The 20,118-nt window shown below is 44.8% G+C and overlaps 1 protein-coding gene across 9 annotated transcripts in view; it reads left to right on the forward strand.

The window, feature by feature from the left end:
* Positions 1-580: 580 nt before the first annotated feature.
* Positions 581-20,118, forward strand: part of DDX31 (DEAD-box helicase 31) — a 70,925-nt gene continuing 51,387 nt past the window's right edge. The window contains exons 1-12 of one of the 9 annotated variants that reach the window (XM_025475599.3): positions 2,396-2,413; positions 2,719-2,814; positions 6,561-6,817; positions 6,924-6,999; positions 8,017-8,060; positions 9,187-9,257; positions 10,260-10,324; positions 15,652-15,696; positions 17,022-17,063; positions 18,051-18,115; positions 19,644-19,763; positions 19,873-19,979. In XM_025475599.3, the coding sequence (XP_025331384.1) occupies positions 2,806-2,814; positions 6,561-6,817; positions 6,924-6,999; positions 8,017-8,060; positions 9,187-9,257; positions 10,260-10,324; positions 15,652-15,696; positions 17,022-17,063; positions 18,051-18,115; positions 19,644-19,763; positions 19,873-19,979 (901 nt within the window). In that variant the 5' untranslated portion in view covers positions 2,396-2,413; positions 2,719-2,805. The other 8 variants (XM_049114944.1, XM_049114943.1, XM_049114937.1 and 5 more) reach the window with 8 other exon arrangements.

Genomic DNA, 20,118 nt, shown 5'->3' on the forward strand with positions numbered 1-20,118 from the left:
AAAAAAACAAAAACAAAAAACTAGAGTACTCAAGCTGCTCAAGGGGAGATGGAACATTCGTATAATAAAGTCGCTAAGAAAGCTAAGGCAATGAAAAGGACCAAATTTTCTCCTCCAAAGCAGAAGAGGCACGGGAGGAGGGCACGTCACAGTAAACAAAGCCAGACGAGGGCCTCGGGAGTCGATTCCAGACAATAGGAGCAACTGTGGAGGCAAGGTCTGGGGTTGGGTCAAAGGGGGTGGAGTCTCAGAAAGCACCGCGGAGAGTCCTCCGCGCCAGCAGTGGGGCAGGCGCCGGGGCGGAGGAAGGAGCTGGCTGCGACCGGAGCTCCCGGGATACCTGTGCGCATCGCAAGGGGGAGGGCGATCTGCAACACCGGGCGCCAACGGCTGCCACGTTTTTGTTTTCTCCCTAAAAGACGGCGACCCCGGCCGCTCAGCCCCAAGCTCTGGACCGACGAGGGGAAGCCCCGGAATAGGCGCGGGGGCCGGGTAACGCCGCTGCGAGAAGGGGCAAGAGGAGACCCGAGGGCGGGGGCCCCGGGGGGACTTACTTTGAGGAGGCAGCTGTTGAGAGGGGCGGGCACCGACGTGCGGTGGATGACCAGGTCCTGGCCCGGGTTGTGCACGTCGCAGATGAGCTCCAGCACAGCGATGCTGCGGGCCGTGGACACCGACACGCGGTGGTCCTCCGACCAGGCCAGCGGCTCCAAGCCGCTCACTGCGTACTGCAGCCTCACGGCCGGCTCCCGCCGAGTCACCAGGAAGCGGAACGCCGCGCTGGGCCCGGGGGCCGCCTCTGCCGCCGGCCCCTTCCCGCCCGCCTCGCCGCCCCCCTCGCCCTCGTCCTCCTCGGGCGGCGCGGGCCCGTCGGCCGCGGGCCCCACCCGGGCCTTGTCGGCCGAGCTCATTTCCCCTCGGGTGCAGAGGCGGGATGCCGGGGCGCGCCAACACCGCGCCGCCGTCCCGCTGCCGCCTCTTGCGCCGCCGCAGCCGCCGCAGCCGCCGCAGCCGCCGGCCCCCAGCGCCCTCCGCCGCGGCTTTCTCCGCTCAGGCCCGGAGCGCCGCCGAGCCAGGAAGGACCCCGCCGTTGCTAGGCGACCCAGCCCTGCCGGGTGGCCGAGGCGCTGCCTGTCCAGAAAGCGCGCCGCCTCCGCGGGCCGGACGGAGGAGCGGCGCCTGGGCCCGGCCGAGGTGGGCCGGGGGCAGCGGCCCTCCTGCAGGGCCCCGTCTCCGGGCCACCACGCCCCGGGCCCCTGTGGACACCTCCCGGGGAGCTGGTGCCGAGGGAGCGGTAGCCGGGCGGCACGGGAAGGAAGCGTTGGCCCGGAGGCACACGGCCCCTGGTTTCTCAGAGAGCTCCTCTAGCATGAGCCCCAGGGCTCGGTGTCCTGGGGCATCGCCCGCCGCGGGCCGGACCGCGAGGGACCAGGCCGAGCGGGCGCCGCGGCCCGTGGGCCCTTCGGGGGCCGGAAGGGGCGCGGCCGCAGGAGCCGGCGGGGCAGCTGCGCGGGGTCCTCGCGCGCCGCCCACGTGGGTGCGAGCCTCGCCGCGGGCCGGGGCAGGGCGGGGGCGGGCCGGGGGCAGGGCGGGGGCGGGCCGGGGGCAGGGCCGGGGGGCAGGGCGGGGGCCTGCGTCCGCGCCTCGCCGTGCGCCATGGCTGCCGCGGGCCGGCTGTCCGTCCACGTCCCCGAGTCTCCGGCCGCCGCTCCCAGGACGCCCGTGGGACCCCGCCGTGCGCCGGCGGGAAGGCTGAGTTCCGCCGCTTCAGAGCCGGCCGCGCCCGGGGCCGGGCCCGCCGCACGCCGCGAGCTGCCGCCTCGCCTCCGGGTAGGGCTCGGACCGCGGACGGAGTTGGGGCTCCGAGGGCTGCCTGGCGGCCTCTGGGGACGTCCGAGCGGCACGTGTCCGCGCCGGGAGCGCCCGCCGGCCGGGATGGAGGGCCCCGGGCTCGGCTCGGCTCGGCTCGGCTCGGGAGGGGAGGGGAGGGGAGGGGAGGGGAGGGGAGGGGAGGCCGATCCCCGCCCGGGCATTGCCGGCCGCACCTCCGAGGGCCGCTCAGCCCCCGGGGCTCACCCGAGCGGCGTCTGGGGGAGGAGCGAGGGCCGGAGAGCGGGGCGCTCCCCCAGGAGCCGCGGAAACGGCCCCGGTTCTCACCCACGTGCCGGGGGGGGGCGGTTGGAGGGAAGACAACACCGAGCGCCGGGGAAGCGCTCCCCGCGGACGGGGCCGGCGCCTTCGTTTGAACCGAGCCGGCTCTGAAAACCGGTTTCTAGGCCGCTTGACTTCTCTCCTGGAAGAGGGGAGGGCTGCAGGGCAGAAAGTGTGCGTAGAACCCCGAGTTCGCGCAGGCGCCAGAAATCCTACCACCTCGTGTCCAGGAAGGAGTGTTGCCTCCTCCAAAGAGCAACAGGTGATTCCGTTGAAGCCCACGTTCCTCGAGGTCGCACACGGATTCTCTTTGGTGGTTTTTTCAGTGATAGTCGAGCTTTAGGATTTAGAGGTTTGGGAGTAGGGATTTTTCAGCCAGCCAGTGGGGTCGGTGCTTCTCTGGGAGGAGGAAGGGGAAAAATACCGAAGAGCCCCCAGGAGCATGGGATTTGGAGTAGGACAGACCTGGGATGAGACGCCCGGCTTGCAGCATGCTGGCTTTGTGAACTGGGGGAAGTTGTTTGACCTCTCTGAACCTCACTTTTTCAATCTGTAAAATGAGAGCAGCAGTTTCTGCATCAGGGTTATCATGAGGAGTAAATGAAATTATATACATAGAAGCTCTACTCTCCAGCCGGTAGAAGCACTTAATAAATGCCGATGGTAAGTAAAAGTTGAATCGGTTCCATTCTGAGTAATAGAATTGCTATGTCCGGAGGTCAGTGGGGTGCTTGCGCCATAGAGGTGCCCAGGAACAGAAGAAGCGCTATTAACACCTTGTTGAGTGAATTGAAGGGATAGAAACAGTGTCTGGATTTATGATCTCTTGAACCACGGTGTCAAGGATATGCACTAATAAGGTGATGACAGGTGTCTGCGGGGCCCTTGTCTGCGTTTTTTTGTCTTGAATGAGAATTATAGGTATGCCAATCAGATTCACCAGTGGCCTGAATTTGGGATGGGTAGCTAATATGCTGAATTTGGAAAGGCCTTGACAATTCAAGTGATGGCTATACCTCACACTATGCAGTGTTTTCTTTCTAAAAATGTTTTTGATTACTCAAGTAATCAAATTTACAAATTTGTTACTGGAAACAGGGGAAGTATGATAATGGAAAACTTACAATTGCCATACTCAGAGGTAACTCTGGTTAACATTTCGGTGTATGCTCTTCTAGAAAACAAACAGGGATCAGGCTACACATGATGTTTTTCCAACCAAACAGGATACAGTTATAATAAATAGTGTCATAGCATAATCATCACCAACCCTGGCTTTGGAATCCGTGCCTGAGCAAAGCCTGGATCTTAGGACAAATTACTTTGTATCTCTATCTCAGTGTTCTCATCTTAAAATGGGATCTTTCCCTTACCTATATTGATACATTAAATAATTCACATACATACTTAGCATATTGCCTGGGGGATGGTATATTTTTTTAATATCAGAGATGTAGCATTTAGACTTTTAAGGCTAGATGAGCCCTAGAGGTCATCTGCCAGGACCCCCTCATTTTACAGGTAGGAGCAGAGACTCAGAGGGAGGTGATTTGCTTAATGTAGAGCTGATTTTTTAGTAGATTTGGGTCCTCTTGTTCCTCTTTGGTTAGATGCCACCTCATGAAGCATTTCTGTTTCCTGGCCTCCATTACCCTACCTGTAGGCCATGGTAGACATCTTGTGCTTTCATAATTCTTTGTAACATACTTCTTCTGAGTACAAATATAGGTTTGGGTTTGTGGTTTTATACTTTTGTCTCTTCCACAAACCTATGAGTTCCTCAAGGGCTTGCCTAATTTTCTAGACTTGCATTTTCAGAACCAAGCTACTTGACAGCTACTAAGTGGTCAGTTTTTTTGTTTTTTGGGGTTTTTGTTTTGTTTTGTTTGTTTTTTTGTTTTTAATGGTCAGTTTTTTAAATGAACGTGTTGTGGATGCTGGGGCAGAAAAGCTAACAAGTAGTAGTTAACAAGTAGTGGAGTAGTGTCCTTGTTTGTTCTTGTTATGGAAAGGGATAATTTCATTGTGTATCATTCATCTTACAAGCATTTATTGAACACTGACTTTGGGCAGAATTGAGCCCATACAGGGGATGCAGTGCCACACAGGACAGACTTGTCCATTTTCTCGTAGAGTTCACAGTCTAATGGGGAGGACTGACACCATGTAACAAATTACATTTTATGCTTGTAGTTGTACTGAGTGCTACAGCAAAGGAAAAAGAGTGCCAGGAGAGCCAAAGTACCTGGCCTGACTAGGTGGAGAGAAGAGGTCAGGAAAGGTTCTTCTGAGGACCCTGTAAGCCTAGGTCTGAAGGAGGAGTTTGAGTTAGTCAGCCAAAGGAAGGGTTGCAGACATAGGTATGGCAATAGCATGTGCAAAGGCCCTGAGGAGGGAAGGAGCATGATACATTCTAGGAATTAAGGAAGACCAGGACAGCTGACGCTGGTGAGATGGGCAGAGGCCAGCCTCTAGAAGGTTTTGTAAGTCATGTTACAGATTTTTTATTTTAGCCTAAGAGCAGTAGAAAGCCTATGAAATACTATTTATAAATCTGAACACTTTCTTTTAGAGAACAGTTGACATGGGAATAAAAGCTGACTGGAATGACAAAGGATTGAAAGTTCGTGTCTTGTTTGGGCCATTTAGTCCAAAGAAGAAACAAAAAGTTAGAGGATGTGTGAAGGAATGTGATGTACAAGAGAAAGTAAGCTTGTTTTGTGTTGCTGCAGATAGCAGACCTCAGACTAGCAGATAGATAATCAAGGTGGCGAATCTTGTCTGAGTGTCAGGAATAGTTTTCTAACCCCTAGGATTTGGCATGTCTGGAGAGATGGAGAGCAATAAGGGGAGGTGTGTAGGCAAGGCGTACTGCAAGGCCACTTGTCAGGGAGCCTGCTATAGGAAGTCTGTGCATGGCAGGAGTGGCCTGTAGGCCGTTTTATTCTCTGAGAGCCTATAGTTCTGAAAATCAAGGAATGTCAGTACATTTCCTTCTGCCTTGCAAATGATTCAGTAGACCTGGAACTTTGCCTAATCTCTTTCTTTAATCTGAACATTCAGAAACTTGAGACTTTGTAAAAATAGATTTGTAAGATAGAGTATATTAATTCTTTATTAATAGTAAATACTCGAAGTTGTATTTTTTCCAAAAAAAGTTTTTTTAAGATTTCACCCATTTATTGATGAAAGACAAACAGAGAGAGAGAGAGAAGCAGAGACACAGGCAGAGGGAGAAGCAGGCTCCATGCAGGGAGCCTGACGTGGGACTCGATCCTGGGTCTCCAGGATCACACTCTCGGCTGAAGGCGGCGCTAAACCACTGAGCCACCTGGGCTGCCCTCAAAATTGTATTTATTGAATTAGTTAGATACAGGAGTCCTGTAGATGCCAGGAACAAACAACTATTGTTATTGGTAGGTTAGTCATGGCCAAAACAAGCTGATGTGTAAATGGAATTCATCATTTCAAGCTAAGGTGAAAATAACATACCAAGAGAAACCAAAATGCCCTAATAATAAGCCCTGTCTATTCATAGGATGTTTTTTACTCATGTGTAAATTGGAAGAGTAGGCCAAAGAAAATTGGATGTTTCTTCTCCTAGAAGTTTGGACATCGCACATGTAGCTACATTCACGTTACAGAAATAAGCAACAGGCAAGAAAATACTGAATGTTGTAGCCTATAATCAGCAATCAGATGGGGGAACTGAAAGGCAAGGAGAGTTGGAAATAATTGTGGTAGAAGTGATGGATGGAGCAGAATTCTCATTTGGAATGAAAACGGCAAGTAGGAATCGTCTCCAAGCCATCTGAATCTGGGGGAGCAGTGTGAGGGGGGAGGATGACAGCGATCCAAGCACTCTGGGGTAGAGCAGTAATGAAGGTTTCCGCTTCCTGGGCATCGGCTGGGATGCAGCCTCCCATGTCTAGTCACCAACAGGCTTTGTTGGTGGAGAGAGAGGATGCACTGCCCCCTCCCCTGTCCTTTTTGTGTAGATGGACATCTAGGGATAAGGATTGACTTAGCATGCACATTTCACAAGGTGAGTTCTCTCTTCCCTTAAAAGGGACTCCCATTTGTTCATATTCAGCCCAAATTCTTCCTTCTGGATCCTCACCTTCCTCTTGGTTGATTTGATGGTTAAGATGGATGGTGAGGTTTAGTGGATGAATGAGCTGAAGATTTTTGTGTTCTGTTTCATTTTGAATTTTTCTTTTTGGGGAAAAAAAAAAAAAAAGCTGAGTCAAAGAATCTGATTACAGACCCTAAACTGTTGCTTGACATATGGGGCATAATCATCTCTGCAGGGAGAGATGCAATTCTGTGGGCAGTCAGGCTTCACTCTGAGGTCTGTTTTCATGGACTAATGCATCTCTTGTTGCTCTTGCCTTTTGGGAACAACGCAGCAAGCAGAGGCCACCAAAAGAAAACACCAAGCATCCAGTGAGGCTCCCCCAGCGAAACGGAGGAATGAGACATCATTTCTCCCAGCCAAGAAAGCTGCTGCTAAAGAAACACAAAGGACTTTTAAGGGGAAGGCACAGAAAACGTTTTCTCCGAAGAAATCTTTGGTTGGTGTGACTGATGGAAACCGAGAACAGAAACTGTGCATTAGGACTTCATCATTATTTAAAAATAATCCTGAAATTCCAGAGCTCCACAGGTATGTTCGGGTGCAGGTGTGCTTCAGGAATAAGAGGAGTTAAGTGTGTTCTGTCCTTTTCTGTGTTGATTGGAACTGATGCCTGGGTTTTGTTCATCACTTGCAGACCTGTAGTAAAGCAGGTACAAGAAAAGGTGTTTACTTCAGATGCTTTTCATGAACTGGACCTCCACCCACATTTAGTAAGTATCTCTCAGTGTCTTGTGCAGTTGGTTTTTTCAGTGTGGTTATTCATTTGGAATGTCTGTGAAATGACAGTTCTAGGAAGAAAAGTCAAAGAATGGTTATTTCTGCTCCAAGTTACCCGAACGAAGTCAGATTGATAAGATGCTCTTCTAAGACAGTCCCAGTGAGCTCAGGTTACTGTTTGCTGTCTTTACCTCCATCCCCATCGCCTTTTTAAAGAACTAAACACTTACCTAATTCAAATTAGGCCTGGGACTCCAATTATTAGACTCCAGGACCAGCTCCTCATTAGTGGGTAGATGGGACATGAGGCTGATCTAGGTAGCAGGGGTCACAGTAATCACAGGAGAGGTAACTAAGCTGGCATCTTTATAGCAAGGGTAGGCTGTTGTTACAGAGAATTGAAGGAAGATGAGGCTATTTTAACTTACATTTTCTACAAACAAATAGATGGTTTCTTGGTGGTTTTTTTTTGTTTTGTTTTTGGTTTTTTTTTTGGGGGGGGGCTGTAAATGAAATTTTCGCTCTTATTTGTGAGTAAGAAGAGAGAAATGCATTAACTTTTAGGGAGTCTGGATTTCCTTTGCTCCTGTGGCCACAGCTTACTCCTTTAGGGTAACTTACATAACCTGTTTTTTTTTTTTATCTGCGGGTTTGAATGGAGATATTGAGCAGGTTCATGCTGTGGACATTTGGGAATGGATAACTCTTTGTCATGGGCACCATCCTGTGCATGGTAAGGATGTGCAGCAGCACTCCATGTCTCTATTCACTTGATGCCAGTGATGTCCCCTGCCCCACTTATAACAACAAAAATTTTTCCAGACATTGCCACATGTTGGGGGCAGGGGTGGGCAGAACCATCCCCAGGTAACACTGATTGGAAGAACTTGACTTGAACACGGTCATCCGTTTAATCCCAGTCTCTTTGGCTACTTTGCATCCTCATTTGCATTAAAGATATGCCAAAAATTTGGTAGTTAAAAATGTTTTGTGTGTGTGTTTTCTTTTAGATTTCTACAATAAATACGGTTTTAAACATGACTAGTATGACCAGGTAAGGGTTCCAGACCAGTCTTGCTTTTCTTAAGACTTGAATGGGCATAATCAGTGAAATCTGAATAATTTGTGGAGCACAGAGCAAATTTGTGTCTTGTTGTTAGAGAACACTGCCAGATTGTTGCCTATCGAGGGCGTGACACATCACTTAACCACTCAGTTTCCCTACTGGTTAAATGGGGAGACTGAACCCCCATCTACTGCTGTTCTCAGCTCTGAACTGGTCCAAAAGATGTGATCTGCATGTGATCCTGCTGCTGTCCATGCTTCCCTGAAAATAATATGTCCACGATACAGAATTTACCATGTCATTTTTTAGTATTAAGAATTAGAGCAAAAAGAGAGTAGATATTTGGTCAAATAGAATGGGATAAAGAAAAAAATTATTTTGAACATTTAATAGTGATAACTTTTGGAAAATAGAATAGTAAAAAGGTGTAGGCTAGAGATGAACTTCCTTTTAGTGACTATGTATGCTTTACATTTTACTAATCATCGTGTTTCACTTACATGTACAAACGAATAAGAGTATTGAATAAAATAAGGAGTCCCATACCAATTGCTTTGTTCAGTTTCATCAACCAAATTTAAATGAATTCTGTGCCCTTTGTTGTTGTTTGTTTTTAGATACACATGTGGACACATGTCTTAGTGTGCGTATAATAGTCACACCTTGGTTTTCTGGAGACTGGGAAGCAGCCCCAGCTATCTGGATGGCTCATGAGCCTCCCTGTGCATGGGAATCTGTCCGTCACATCTTACTGTGTCACACTGTCTGCCACAGAAGGCAGGGAGATGTGTGATAGGCGCTCGTGGTCGCTCCAGCTGGTCATCATGCCTGTGCCATTTTTCTTTTTAATCAGTTTGCTGGAGCAGCCAGTCCCTGGCTTGCTTCAGTATTATCAGCTGAGTTCCAGAAATTGGACTGTGGTTTTATCTTTCCAGTTATCAAAAGTTTCTCAGCACCTTTGCTTAAACATTTAGGTAACTTCGAAGGTAGCAGTTGGCAGACAAAGCAAAGCATGTGGCTGGTTGTGATTTATGTATCCTGCCTCTCTGCCTGTAAACATGAGAGAGTAAAATATTGTAGATCAGCATGTGTTCTTTCTTTTGGGTGGCCCAAGTGTTCAGAAGCAAAGTATTCCTGCATTGCTGGAAGGCAGAGATGCTCTGGTGAGATCGCAGACAGGCTCAGGTCAGTCATCATCACTTCTGCCCCTTATCCCCTGATATCTGGGCCCCATTCACATAGTCGGTTCTATAGTAAGGTGTCTGTCTGTGGTGGCAGCTTTGTCTTTTGGGGGGAGGGAGGAAGGCCATGTCTGCTCTTGATTAGAGCTTTGTTTCCCTAGGGAAAGGAAGGGGGTGGTTGATGGTGCTGTGATCAGGAATAATCAGGAGGTGGTTGGGTTCCACTGTCCCTCTTCTGAGCCTCTGTCAGGGCTCTGCCCAGTTCCACTGTGGATGGCCCACGCTGCCTTCCTCACTCCAGTGGGGGGATGAATATTTTCTTCAGATACTGAAGCCCAATTCTAACATGAGCACACAGTGATTGGATACCAGTTGTTTTGCTCCAATATGGAACACAGATATTACATGTTCCAATTGTCGGTAGACTTGTTCTTCTGACCCTCTTGTGCCCAGAATGATAGGTTGGCTATTCACTACTCCCCCCCCCCCCCCCCCCCCCCCCCCCCCCGTCCCCAGCTCAGCCACCATTCAGGTGGGTGGAAACCCAAAGCTTTTGCTGTCCTTGGTTTCTCCACAGTCTTTAGAGTCTGGCGCAGGGTTCAGACTGGCTCCTAAGCATATCAGCACCATCCAGGTCATTCACTTGTCTGTGAAGCTCATCTGTGCAGTTAAGGATGACTTTAAAGGAGTTTTCTGTCTTTGAGGGGTAGTCCTCAAGTTGAGCTTTTGTGTAACTTGGGAAATATGTCATTGTCTCCCTTGCTAGTTGGACAAAGGAGCTGAGGCTGCAGATTTTGGGGGAAGTACTGTATTTACAAACAAAATTGGGAGTTGTGGCAGATGGGCAAATTCTGTTTTCACCTCTCCTGGATGTAAGACTTGAACTTTTCCTGTTGCCAGAGTTTAGTGCTACCCAAAGATAGCAAAGCCCCTTTTCTTTACTGTCTTTGTTTTTCCTACATCTGTAGGGTCTGTGATTTTCATTGTTTTTATACTTTTTTAAAAGGTAAAACCCTCGCCTACTGCATCCCTGTGGTCCAGTCTCTCCAAGCAATGAAACCGAAAATACAGGTGAGTATAGTGTTTTTCTGTTATTGCTCATAGTGCATTAGTAACGTTGAACTGAACCAAAGCAATAATATGGGGACCTAAAGAGTCTGTTTTCCTTTTTTTTTTTTTTTTTTTTTAAAGAGTCTGTTTTCATTTAGCATTATTTTCTTTTTTTTTTAATTCACTTCTTACAGAAACACGCTGCATCTGAGGACAGTGCCCAGAATAGAATAGAATAGATTTTGTAATCACCATGGCAGGTCTAATAGGGAACATTGGTTAAATAAATGCTCCTTGTGTGATATGTTGTGCTGCATTCTTTGCCCATGTTATCTTCTTGAATCTTAAACCCCACCCCTGACCCTGGTGACTTACAGATATTACTGTTACCCTAAGTTTACAGAAAGAAATGGAGGCTTGAGGAGCAGTGGTGGAATACTTGTCTTCAATTGGGAAATACAGTTAGTGCTTGGGCCAAAGGGACCAGAATTGGGTTCCCTGGGTCCCATAGGAGGCAAGTTAACTGCCCGGCTCCAGAGGCACAGGCATCATCTCAAAACCCAGCCCAGAGTCCTACAAATATGTCCTGGTTGTCCTCAGTGGAGAGGACATGGTGGGATCTGAAATAGGAAGAGAGGTCGGTACAAGGCAGATGAGAAGAGCAAATCAGTTACTTTTGCCCTCAGTTTGGACATATAGAATTAGGCATGTATCCAGCCTACCTGATACTCAGTGACAAATAAGTAGTGATAGCATTGGATTATAGCCCATAGGCTAAAACAAATATCCATGAGTACAAACTGATAGAAATGAATTATTGAATAAATATATAAACAAATGGGAGAAGGAGAGGCCTTCCTCACAGAATTCCAGTGGATAAACATAGAGGTGATGGAAGTAGAACATCACCATTTGGCAAGTGCCTTAGTAATACTGTTTGACACAAGAATCATCACAGATGCTGAAATGAGTGGGTGGAAATCTGATGAAAAATGGGTTATTTACCTAGTTAGTCTCAGAGGATCTCCCTATGAGATACTTCTAATCACAAGGGAAAAACAGTAACTTTGCAATAGGGAAGCCTGGCTGTCATCACCTTACCCAGGTGTGGGCATCACCAGTGCCAGGACGTGGCAGCCTCATGTACCTCCAGGTAGGTGCCCAGACGACACAGCCACTTCTGTGGTTTTCCTGCCTAAAATGTGTAACCTGAATTTAATCATAAGCAAACATCAGACAAACGCAAATCTAGAGACCTACAAAGTAACTGGCCATTACTGTTCCAAAGTATTTCACCAAAAACAGAAATGCTGAAGAACTACCCCAAGTTAAAAGAGACAAGGCAGGACAGCTAAATGTACCATGTGGTACTGAACTGGATCCTGGTCTGGGGAAAGGATGTTGATAGGTCAGTTAGTGAAGTCAGAATATGGACTGCAGATTAATTCATCACATTAGTGCTGATTTCCTGGTTTTGATCATTGTACTGGGATTTTGAGAATTGATACCACATAAGGAAGCTGGAAGAAGGGTATGAGAGATTAGTTCTTTGTACTATTTGTGTAATTTTTTTGTAAGCCTAAATTTATTTCAAAATGAGCGTTTAAGTTTTACTTAAATTTTATTTAAATAATTTAAAATCAATAAATCCTATGCAACATCCAAGTGATGGAACCTTACATAGACATTAAAAGTGGCATTTTTTTTCAATTACTCTTTGTGAATTTTAAATGTTCTTACATGTTAAAGGCAGGGTACAAAGCAGTGTGTGCAGTATGATCTGATTTCATAAATATACTTTGTGTGCATAAAAAGACAAGAAAGAAACTATTAATACTGTTTTCCTCTGAGGTGGATAAATGAGGAATTTATTTCCTACAAGTGACTGATTTTTTTCTTCCCATCGGGCACTTTTCAGTGAGATAATTCATATGAAGGACTTAGCATCATTACTGATACCTTGCTAGAGAAGGAGAGAGGCCAAGTATTGCAATAATGTGGTAAAGTCTCATCCATTTATAAATTCTAGGAGAGTTTCTTGCTAGCGGTGGGTTTTTTATAAGGTTGGAGAATTAGGGAATATTTGAGCTAGCCTGGGTCCTGTAGTTCCAACCCAAGTGTCTCATTTCATAGGTTGGTGACCTGAGGACAGGAGAGATTAAATTATGTCCATTAGGGAGACCATGTGGTGGGCAGCTCTGCTCAAAGCCTGGGTCTGAGTGTATCTTCAGGCAAACCATTTCATCCCTCTGTGGCTTCACCTGTGGTGCAGGGCCAATAGCAATGCCTGTCTCCCGGGTTTCCGTGAGGCTCCTGAGCTAATGCACGTGGAGGGCAGAGAGCTGGTGTCCAGCTCCTCTTGATAGTACTTGCTCATGAAGTGTTAGCTCTCACTGTCGACAACCTGGGCATGTGGCTGGTCTGAACGGCAATGATTTGATTTGCTTATACCCAGAAACATTCACCAGCCATGCCATTGTTTTTATTTATTCCATATGTTTTAACATCAATAACAACTCATTTTATTGAAGATCGAAATATTCTGTAAAAAGAGTTTTCTCTGGGCAAATTTAATTCACTTATTTCAAATAATATTCAGTATAGACCCTTGGAATTCATTGTAAAATGATTTGACCTGTAAAAAACCTATCTGGAGGAAGCAGCAAACTCATGGCACCCAGCAGAGTCGTAAATTACTTTGGTGATGGAATGAGAATGGATTGCTGTTCTGGGTTTTCACTCTTTCAGTTATTTGGGCTCTGATTTTTTTTAACAACACATCCATCCTTCTTTACTCACTTCTGCCCTGAGAGGAATTGATTTTTCTTTCTTCTTCTCTGTGTAGTAACACCTTTTGAAATGTCAGAATCTCCTAACGTCACACTGGCACGTTGATACCGTTGTACTAACATGTTTACCATTCCTCACCCGAGCTTCAGCATAGCCTCCCAGACTTGATGTCGAGTACAGACAGCTCTAGTTTGAATCCCAAATCCTTTTCTCCTTAGTGGGTAAATGTTTCCTATGCAAAACATGAAAACCATGCTTCCAATCAAATCTGCTTTACCTCTGCACCTAGGTTCTAAATTAACATTGTTTTGGTTAATTCCTGAGGGTCTGTGAGCACTTTGGAGATTCAAGATGCCACTGACTTTGAGGCCTTTGTTAGGTTCCTTTTGGTTTTCTCTTATCTGCATTGATCCTTTTTAGAGATAATTTACATGTTTAAAAAAGTTAAAAGACTACCAAACAGTACATGGTGGAAAGTAGTTCTATACTTCCCTCTCCCCTACGTGGCCCAGCTCTCTCTGGGTGCAAGGCCCTCAGACCCACCCTGGTGGCCCTCCCAAGGCTAGTCTCTGCAGAGAGAGCAAGTGTGAGCACACAGAGTTCCTTTCCCCTTTCAGTTGGAGCTTCTGTGTGTGTTTTTTTCTGTTGTGTTTGGTTTGATACATAAGTGGTTGTTTGCTGTGCATGGTGTTTCGTACCTTGCTTTTGTTCACTTAGTATGTTTTGGGATAATTTCTTAGTGGTACCCTGCCCAATCTTTTATTTATTTACTTTAATAAATTTTATTTACTTATTCATGAGAATCACAGAGAGAGAGGCAGAGACACAGGCAGAGAAGCAGGCTCCATGCAGAGAGCCTGATGTGGGACTCGATCCCAGGACCCCAGGATCATGCCCTAGGCCAAAGGCAGACGCTCAACCACTGAGCCACCCAGGCATCCCTGCCTTGCTTTTTTAATGGCTATCTAGTATCCCAACGCCTGTCACTACCACAGGTTACCTCATCATTCCCTCATTGGTAGAATTTACATTATGTTAATATTTTGCTATAAAGAAGACTATTATTGTACATACTTTAAGGTCTGTAAAATAATTTTACTTTTTTATGCACACTTACAGGTATATCTGTTAGGGAAATTCCTGTAAGGGAAACTGGCATGTTTATTTGGTAGATAAACACCGCAGTTGAACTTCAAATGGGTAAAACTATAGTGCCTTCCCAGCAGCAGGGACACACAGGAGCCCCTCCCTGCTCACCTGCACCCTCGTGACACTACCAGCTATTTTACGTTTGCTCATTTAACAGTAGAGTTGAGCATCTCTTCATATTTGTTAAAGCCATGTTTTGAATTCTTGTTTCCATAAATTAGCTACTTATGTCCTTTCTCCATTTTTCTACTTCAGTTGTTGTGGTCTTTTTTCTTTATTTTTTAATTGAATCACAGACCTTTGTAAACTAAGGACATTGACCCTTTCTCTTACGTGTAGTGTGTTTTCTCCTCATTGTGTCATTTAATACTTGATTTTGTTTAGGTATTATTTTCCCATTCTGAAGTCAAAAATTTTTATGTAATAGGATTTATTAGTGTTTTCTTTTATAGTTTTTGAGTTTTATGTCATTTGTAAAAAGGAGAGCTTAATTCTAACTTTTCTGACTTTGTTCTTGAAGTCTGAATAATTTATCTTTTCCCTATTGATGTAAAATGCACCTTATTTACTGCATTTCTGTGTGTATTTGATTCTGGTGTAGACTATTTGCTGTTGTGATTTCAATTCATATGCCAGTATCAATTTGCTAAAATTATGGTAGTCTTAATTGTTTTAACATCTGGTGTTTTTCAGACATATTTTGGTTATTCTTACACATTTATTTTTCATAGGAACTTTGAAATCAGCTTGTCTGATTTTATATATTTTATATATATGTATGCATACATGCCTATTTGTGGCAATTTTGTTAGATTTGTATTACATTTGCGGGTTGACTTAGCTTATTTGTCATTTGGAGCCATCTTATCCAAGAATAGGATACATTTTCCCGTTTATTCAAATTTTATTTTATGCTCCTCAGGAGTGTTTTAAACTTTCATATAGATTTTATACATTTTTTTTGTCAGGCTTCTTGTTGTTGCTGCTCTGGTGTGATTTTTGTTTTCCCTCCCCCCTATTGTGTCTTGTAACTTCTTTGTGTTGGAAGCTGTAGATTTGTGGATATTAATTTTGCATTCAGCTACCTGAATTGTCCTTTTTTTAGTAGATTATCAGTTGATTCTTTTAAGTTTTTTTGTTTTGTTTTTAGGGTAAAATATCATCTGCTAATTATGACAGATTTATATCCTACTTTCCAGATTTATTCATATTTCTTTCTCTTGTCTGATTGCATGGGCCAGAACCTTTAGAACAGGTTGCATAATAGTAAGGGTAGTGGGCATCATAGTCCCTTTCTTAATGATACTGCTGCTGATGTGTGCAAGTGGCCACCCTCATGATCTGTCCACCTGGAGTCCTGTGACCTTCGTTCACCCACTCATGGCATTTCTTTCCTTCTGTGTCAATAGCGCAGTGACGGCCCCTATGCCCTGGTACTAGTGCCAACGAGAGAGGTAAGCATTCTCACTTTCTGGATGAATTTTAAACAGGCACTTCCTTTTGGAAGTGAGATCCTTTGGAATTTAAAAGTGGATTTTACCGTTTTTTTCTCCCTTCTGCTCTCTTACCTTTGCCTGGGGCCATCCTTTTGACTACCATCAAGAAGAAAAATTCAGGTACTCTGAAAATCATAAGCTAAGTGTGGAAAAGCATTCCCTATTGTCTAAAACTAATGATACTATAAATTTCTGCACTATTGAAAGGAATTAATTACATCTACTTTTTTTGGTATGTATTACAACTTAATTAAAAATTAGAGCAGTCGGCCTTAAAATAAACTTTTTTAAAAAAAGAGGCTAGTATACCAAAAATTTTACTTGTTCTTCAGAGTTAAGCTTCTTGACATTTTTCTTCTTTCTTGGTGGAGATCTCTTCTATCTGATCTATTTTATTTGCCTACAGAGTCAAGTTTAGATTAGGGTATCTGTTTCCCATATCAAATGCTAATCACTTCCTTGCAGAGAATTGATCATGGAGATGGAGGTTTCTACTTAGCCTGTTATATAGCCTGCAGTGCCCTATCTCAGCTCAGTCCTGTAAAGGAGCAGGCATGAAGCTATTTAAATTTTTACAGCAGCAACTTGCTACTTCCCTAGGATGCATCATGAATACTAAGCATGTGGAAACTATATATATATATATATATCCTTGGATAAAGGGATTATGTTGAGGCTTCTTGATGGTTGTTAATGGTTATAACCTACATTAATTTTCAGTTCCTCTGGTTTCCATTGGGCTTGTTGGATTTTGTTCCTTTAATAAACTTGGGGAGTGACCATCTCTCGGTGCTCTATTTTACATATTCCAAGGATACCTTATACCACCTGTAAAGCAATGTGCCCAGAAGGTCACCTATTGACCGCTATTCCAAGTTACTCCTTCCTGCATATTCTATTCTCTACCTTCCTAAAGGGAGGCATATTCAGGGTGATGCTGTTTCGCTTCTCCATCCGTGTGCACTGTAGACTTGTACTTCTCTGTGTGGCACTCAGGGAATTTGAGCCAGCAGAGGGAGCACAAGACACTATTTTTGTATATGTCCAAGGAGTGGACGTGGTATCTCTGTCCACAGTCTCTAAACTGACAGATTCCAGAAGTATAAGAACAAGGCATATTATTCTGAGTAGATTCTGTGTATCACATTTTGTTTTTCTTAAATCTTACCCTAAGGTCTGAGTTGGAATCCTAATCACTACATTGTCTAACAGTTTTTAAAAGGTTGCTGGGGAGGAGTGGAAAACAGCCTGGTTCATTATCTGTAACTTTTCACTCTTCACAGCTGGCTTTGCAAAGCTTTGACACTGTCCAGAAACTGCTTAAGGTAAGGTAAGCCATGGGTTCAGTTTTGTCTCTTTTCCCCGTGACTTTTTAAGAAACGAGAAGTCTACCAGTCTTATTTTTGTTTTCAAAAAGCAAGGAATTATTTCAGTTTTTCTCAATTCTCTGGGTGTCTCTACTCAGGTATAATTTGTAGGATTTTACTCATTTAAACTTTACTAACTGCCAGTTTTTAGCTTAGGTGACTAGTGTCCTGTAGTTTGTTCACTGTGGTCCTTACCAAGACACATGTGGAGATTCAGAGGGACGACCACAAAGTGATCACTTGGAAAGCTACAGGAAGGCTGCACGTAGGGCTTAAGAAAGAAGAGAGAGTGGGCTGCAGAGCCATAGCCTGCCAGCCTACCAAATTAGATGGAGAACTTATCTGTCCTTTCTTTTGTCAGGGATGGGGAGTAAGGAGGGTTTTGTGCTTAGGTTTTGTCATACCCCGAAAGGAAAAAGAAGGAATGTGTTTTCAACTCAGGCTTCATGGGGAGAGGTAGAGAAGCTACAGAAATCATTTAGAAAGCTCCCATTTGGGGACACCTGGGTGGCTCAGCGGTTGAGTGTCTGCCTTCAGCTCAGGGTGTGATCCTGGATGCCGGTATTGAGTCCCACATTGGGCTCCTTGCATGGAGCCTGCTTCTCTTCTCTGTGCCTATGTCTATGCCTCTCTCCCTGTGTCTCTCATGAATAAATAAATAAAATCTTTAAAATAAAATAAAATAAAATAAAATAAAATAAAATAAAGCTCCCATTTCTCTCACAATTCTGGAAGCTCATTATAGAGCTGTAATTTAAGTGACTGCTGCTAGTAACCATGACAAGAGTGATGCCTAGGAATTGTGCATGCACAGTCATACCTCCTACAAATGAGAAGCCTGGGTCTTCCCTCCTAGCTTCTCTAAGGAGAAAGAATTTGGAGTCAGTTTCTGTGTCTTCAGTAAAGGGGGCTTTGCATTAATTCACATCTGATGGATTTCCATAGCCCTTTACCTGGATTGTGCCCGGAGTGTTGATGGGAGGAGAGAAGAGGAAGTCAGAAAAGGCCAGGTATGGGGGCTTTGTTTTTTGTCTGTTGCTATTTGCATCTGTCTGTTCTGCTTTCCTACTCAGTGAGACTTGTTCCTTCTAAACCTGGAGAGAGCCTTGTCTCAAACTGTGCTTCCTAGTCCCAGAGCATAGGGAGAGCTTGAGGCAACAGGGAGCTGTCACCTGTGGACGGGGCTGTCTTAAGAAATACCTACAAGGGGTTCCTCCTGATGTGGTTGGTAGTGATGCACACTATCCTCTTAAGTTCCATCCCCGCCCCATGCCCCTAGTCTGCCTTGTTTGGTGTCCATCCCCCTCGGCGTCTCTTTTATGTGTACATTGGGAGTTTAGGGTCTTGTTTGGCTCTATGAAAACAAGATCATAAACTTACATGATGCTTTATGCTTTGCTTTTATATCCTAAACACTGATTCCTAATTCTGTTTTGGAAGTCAGGAGAAAATGTTGCAACAGGTAAATCCCAAATTGTATATTCTTTCTGAAACATTTCTATTATATTAAATCTTGACGTTCAGTAGTAACACCCAGTCATGTGTGTGTATGTATGCAGTTTGTAATTGAATAAATGTTAAACTTGAAATCTAAAGGTATTGGTTAGATTTGATTCAGTTATAAATAACAACCACAAACAGCAGTGGCACAAACATGTGGCAGTTTTATTTTTCTTTCACATTTGAGAAGCCTGACGGTAGCCCATTGCAGGTTGGTTCTGGTGCTCTGGTGTCCGGATCTAGGTCCCTTTTATCTTTTTGTATCAAGTTTCCATTTTTAAGGGTACTCCATAGTCTTAGAGAGTTGCTAGAGCTCCAGCCATTACATCTTGTTCCCTGCCAGTATGAACAAAGATAATTGTACGTCCTCCCTCCAAAGATACTTGTGGTTTTTGCATATTCCCTTTATCCTTCTATCCCATCCTTAAACATAGGCACACAACCATACTTAACTTCAAGAGAGGCTGGAAACTATACTTAGCTAAAAATTGGAAGATTTTATTGCTGTGGAAATATGGGATAAAGGATGCTTGGAAGCAAAAACTTAGATTTATTCTCTTTAGTCTACGGGACAAAGCTGGTCCCCCATTGTACGGAGCTTACAGAGAAAGTATTCCATATAAGAAAACATTCTAGCCATTAGATCACATAGCTGTGGAATAACTCGTTTAGGTTGGAGGTTCCCTGGCACAGAAACTTTCAGGAACAGGCTAGATAACCATCTATCTGAAATGTTCTAGAAAGAGAGGATCCATGGATCAGATAAAGGGCATTGGATTATATAGTACAGATTCTTCTCAAATTTAAGGTTATATGAATTTAATAGAATTTTGGATCTTAATAATTACATTCTATAAGAGAAACTTGGGAGGAAAATGGAAACTCAGATATATGTATATCCATTTGTCATCGTGTTTGTCATGGCTTCAAGCTGTGCACATCGGTGCTAGACATGAATCTGTCTCCCATGCCTGTTTCTTGTGTTTGCTATTGATACAGCTCCATTTGATTTACTTTATGATACATAATTTTAAACAGACTCCGCAAAGGAATAAATATCCTTATCTCGACTCCTGGGCGACTAGTGGATCATATAAAATCCACGAAGAACATTCATTTTTGTCGAATACGGTGGCTGATTTTGGATGAAGCAGACAGGTGAGCCTCACCCAGAAGCATGAAAAGTAGGAGAAAAGAGCTATTTCTTCTCCTCATTGCAGTCTTTACTTTGGATGCAGAGTAAAATTTCCCTCTTTTGAAACCACAGAATCTTGGATTTGGGTTTTGAAAAGGATATCACTGTGATACTCAATGCTCTCAACGCCGAGTGCCAGAAACGACAGAATGTCTTGCTGTCAGCAACACTCACAGAAGGTGAATTGAAAAGGAATGCTCTTTGTTCAGCCAGGAGGAAGGATGTGGACGTAACACGCATCATTTGTCCGGAGGTTCTCAGGGCAGGGGGCAGAGGGTGAAGAGGGAGGTGTCCCTGAAGCACTGCCTTTTCAGACTC

This window comes from Canis lupus, chromosome 9, assembly GCF_003254725.2.
Source record: "Canis lupus dingo isolate Sandy chromosome 9, ASM325472v2, whole genome shotgun sequence".
Classification (NCBI taxonomy): domain Eukaryota; kingdom Metazoa; phylum Chordata; class Mammalia; order Carnivora; family Canidae; genus Canis; species Canis lupus.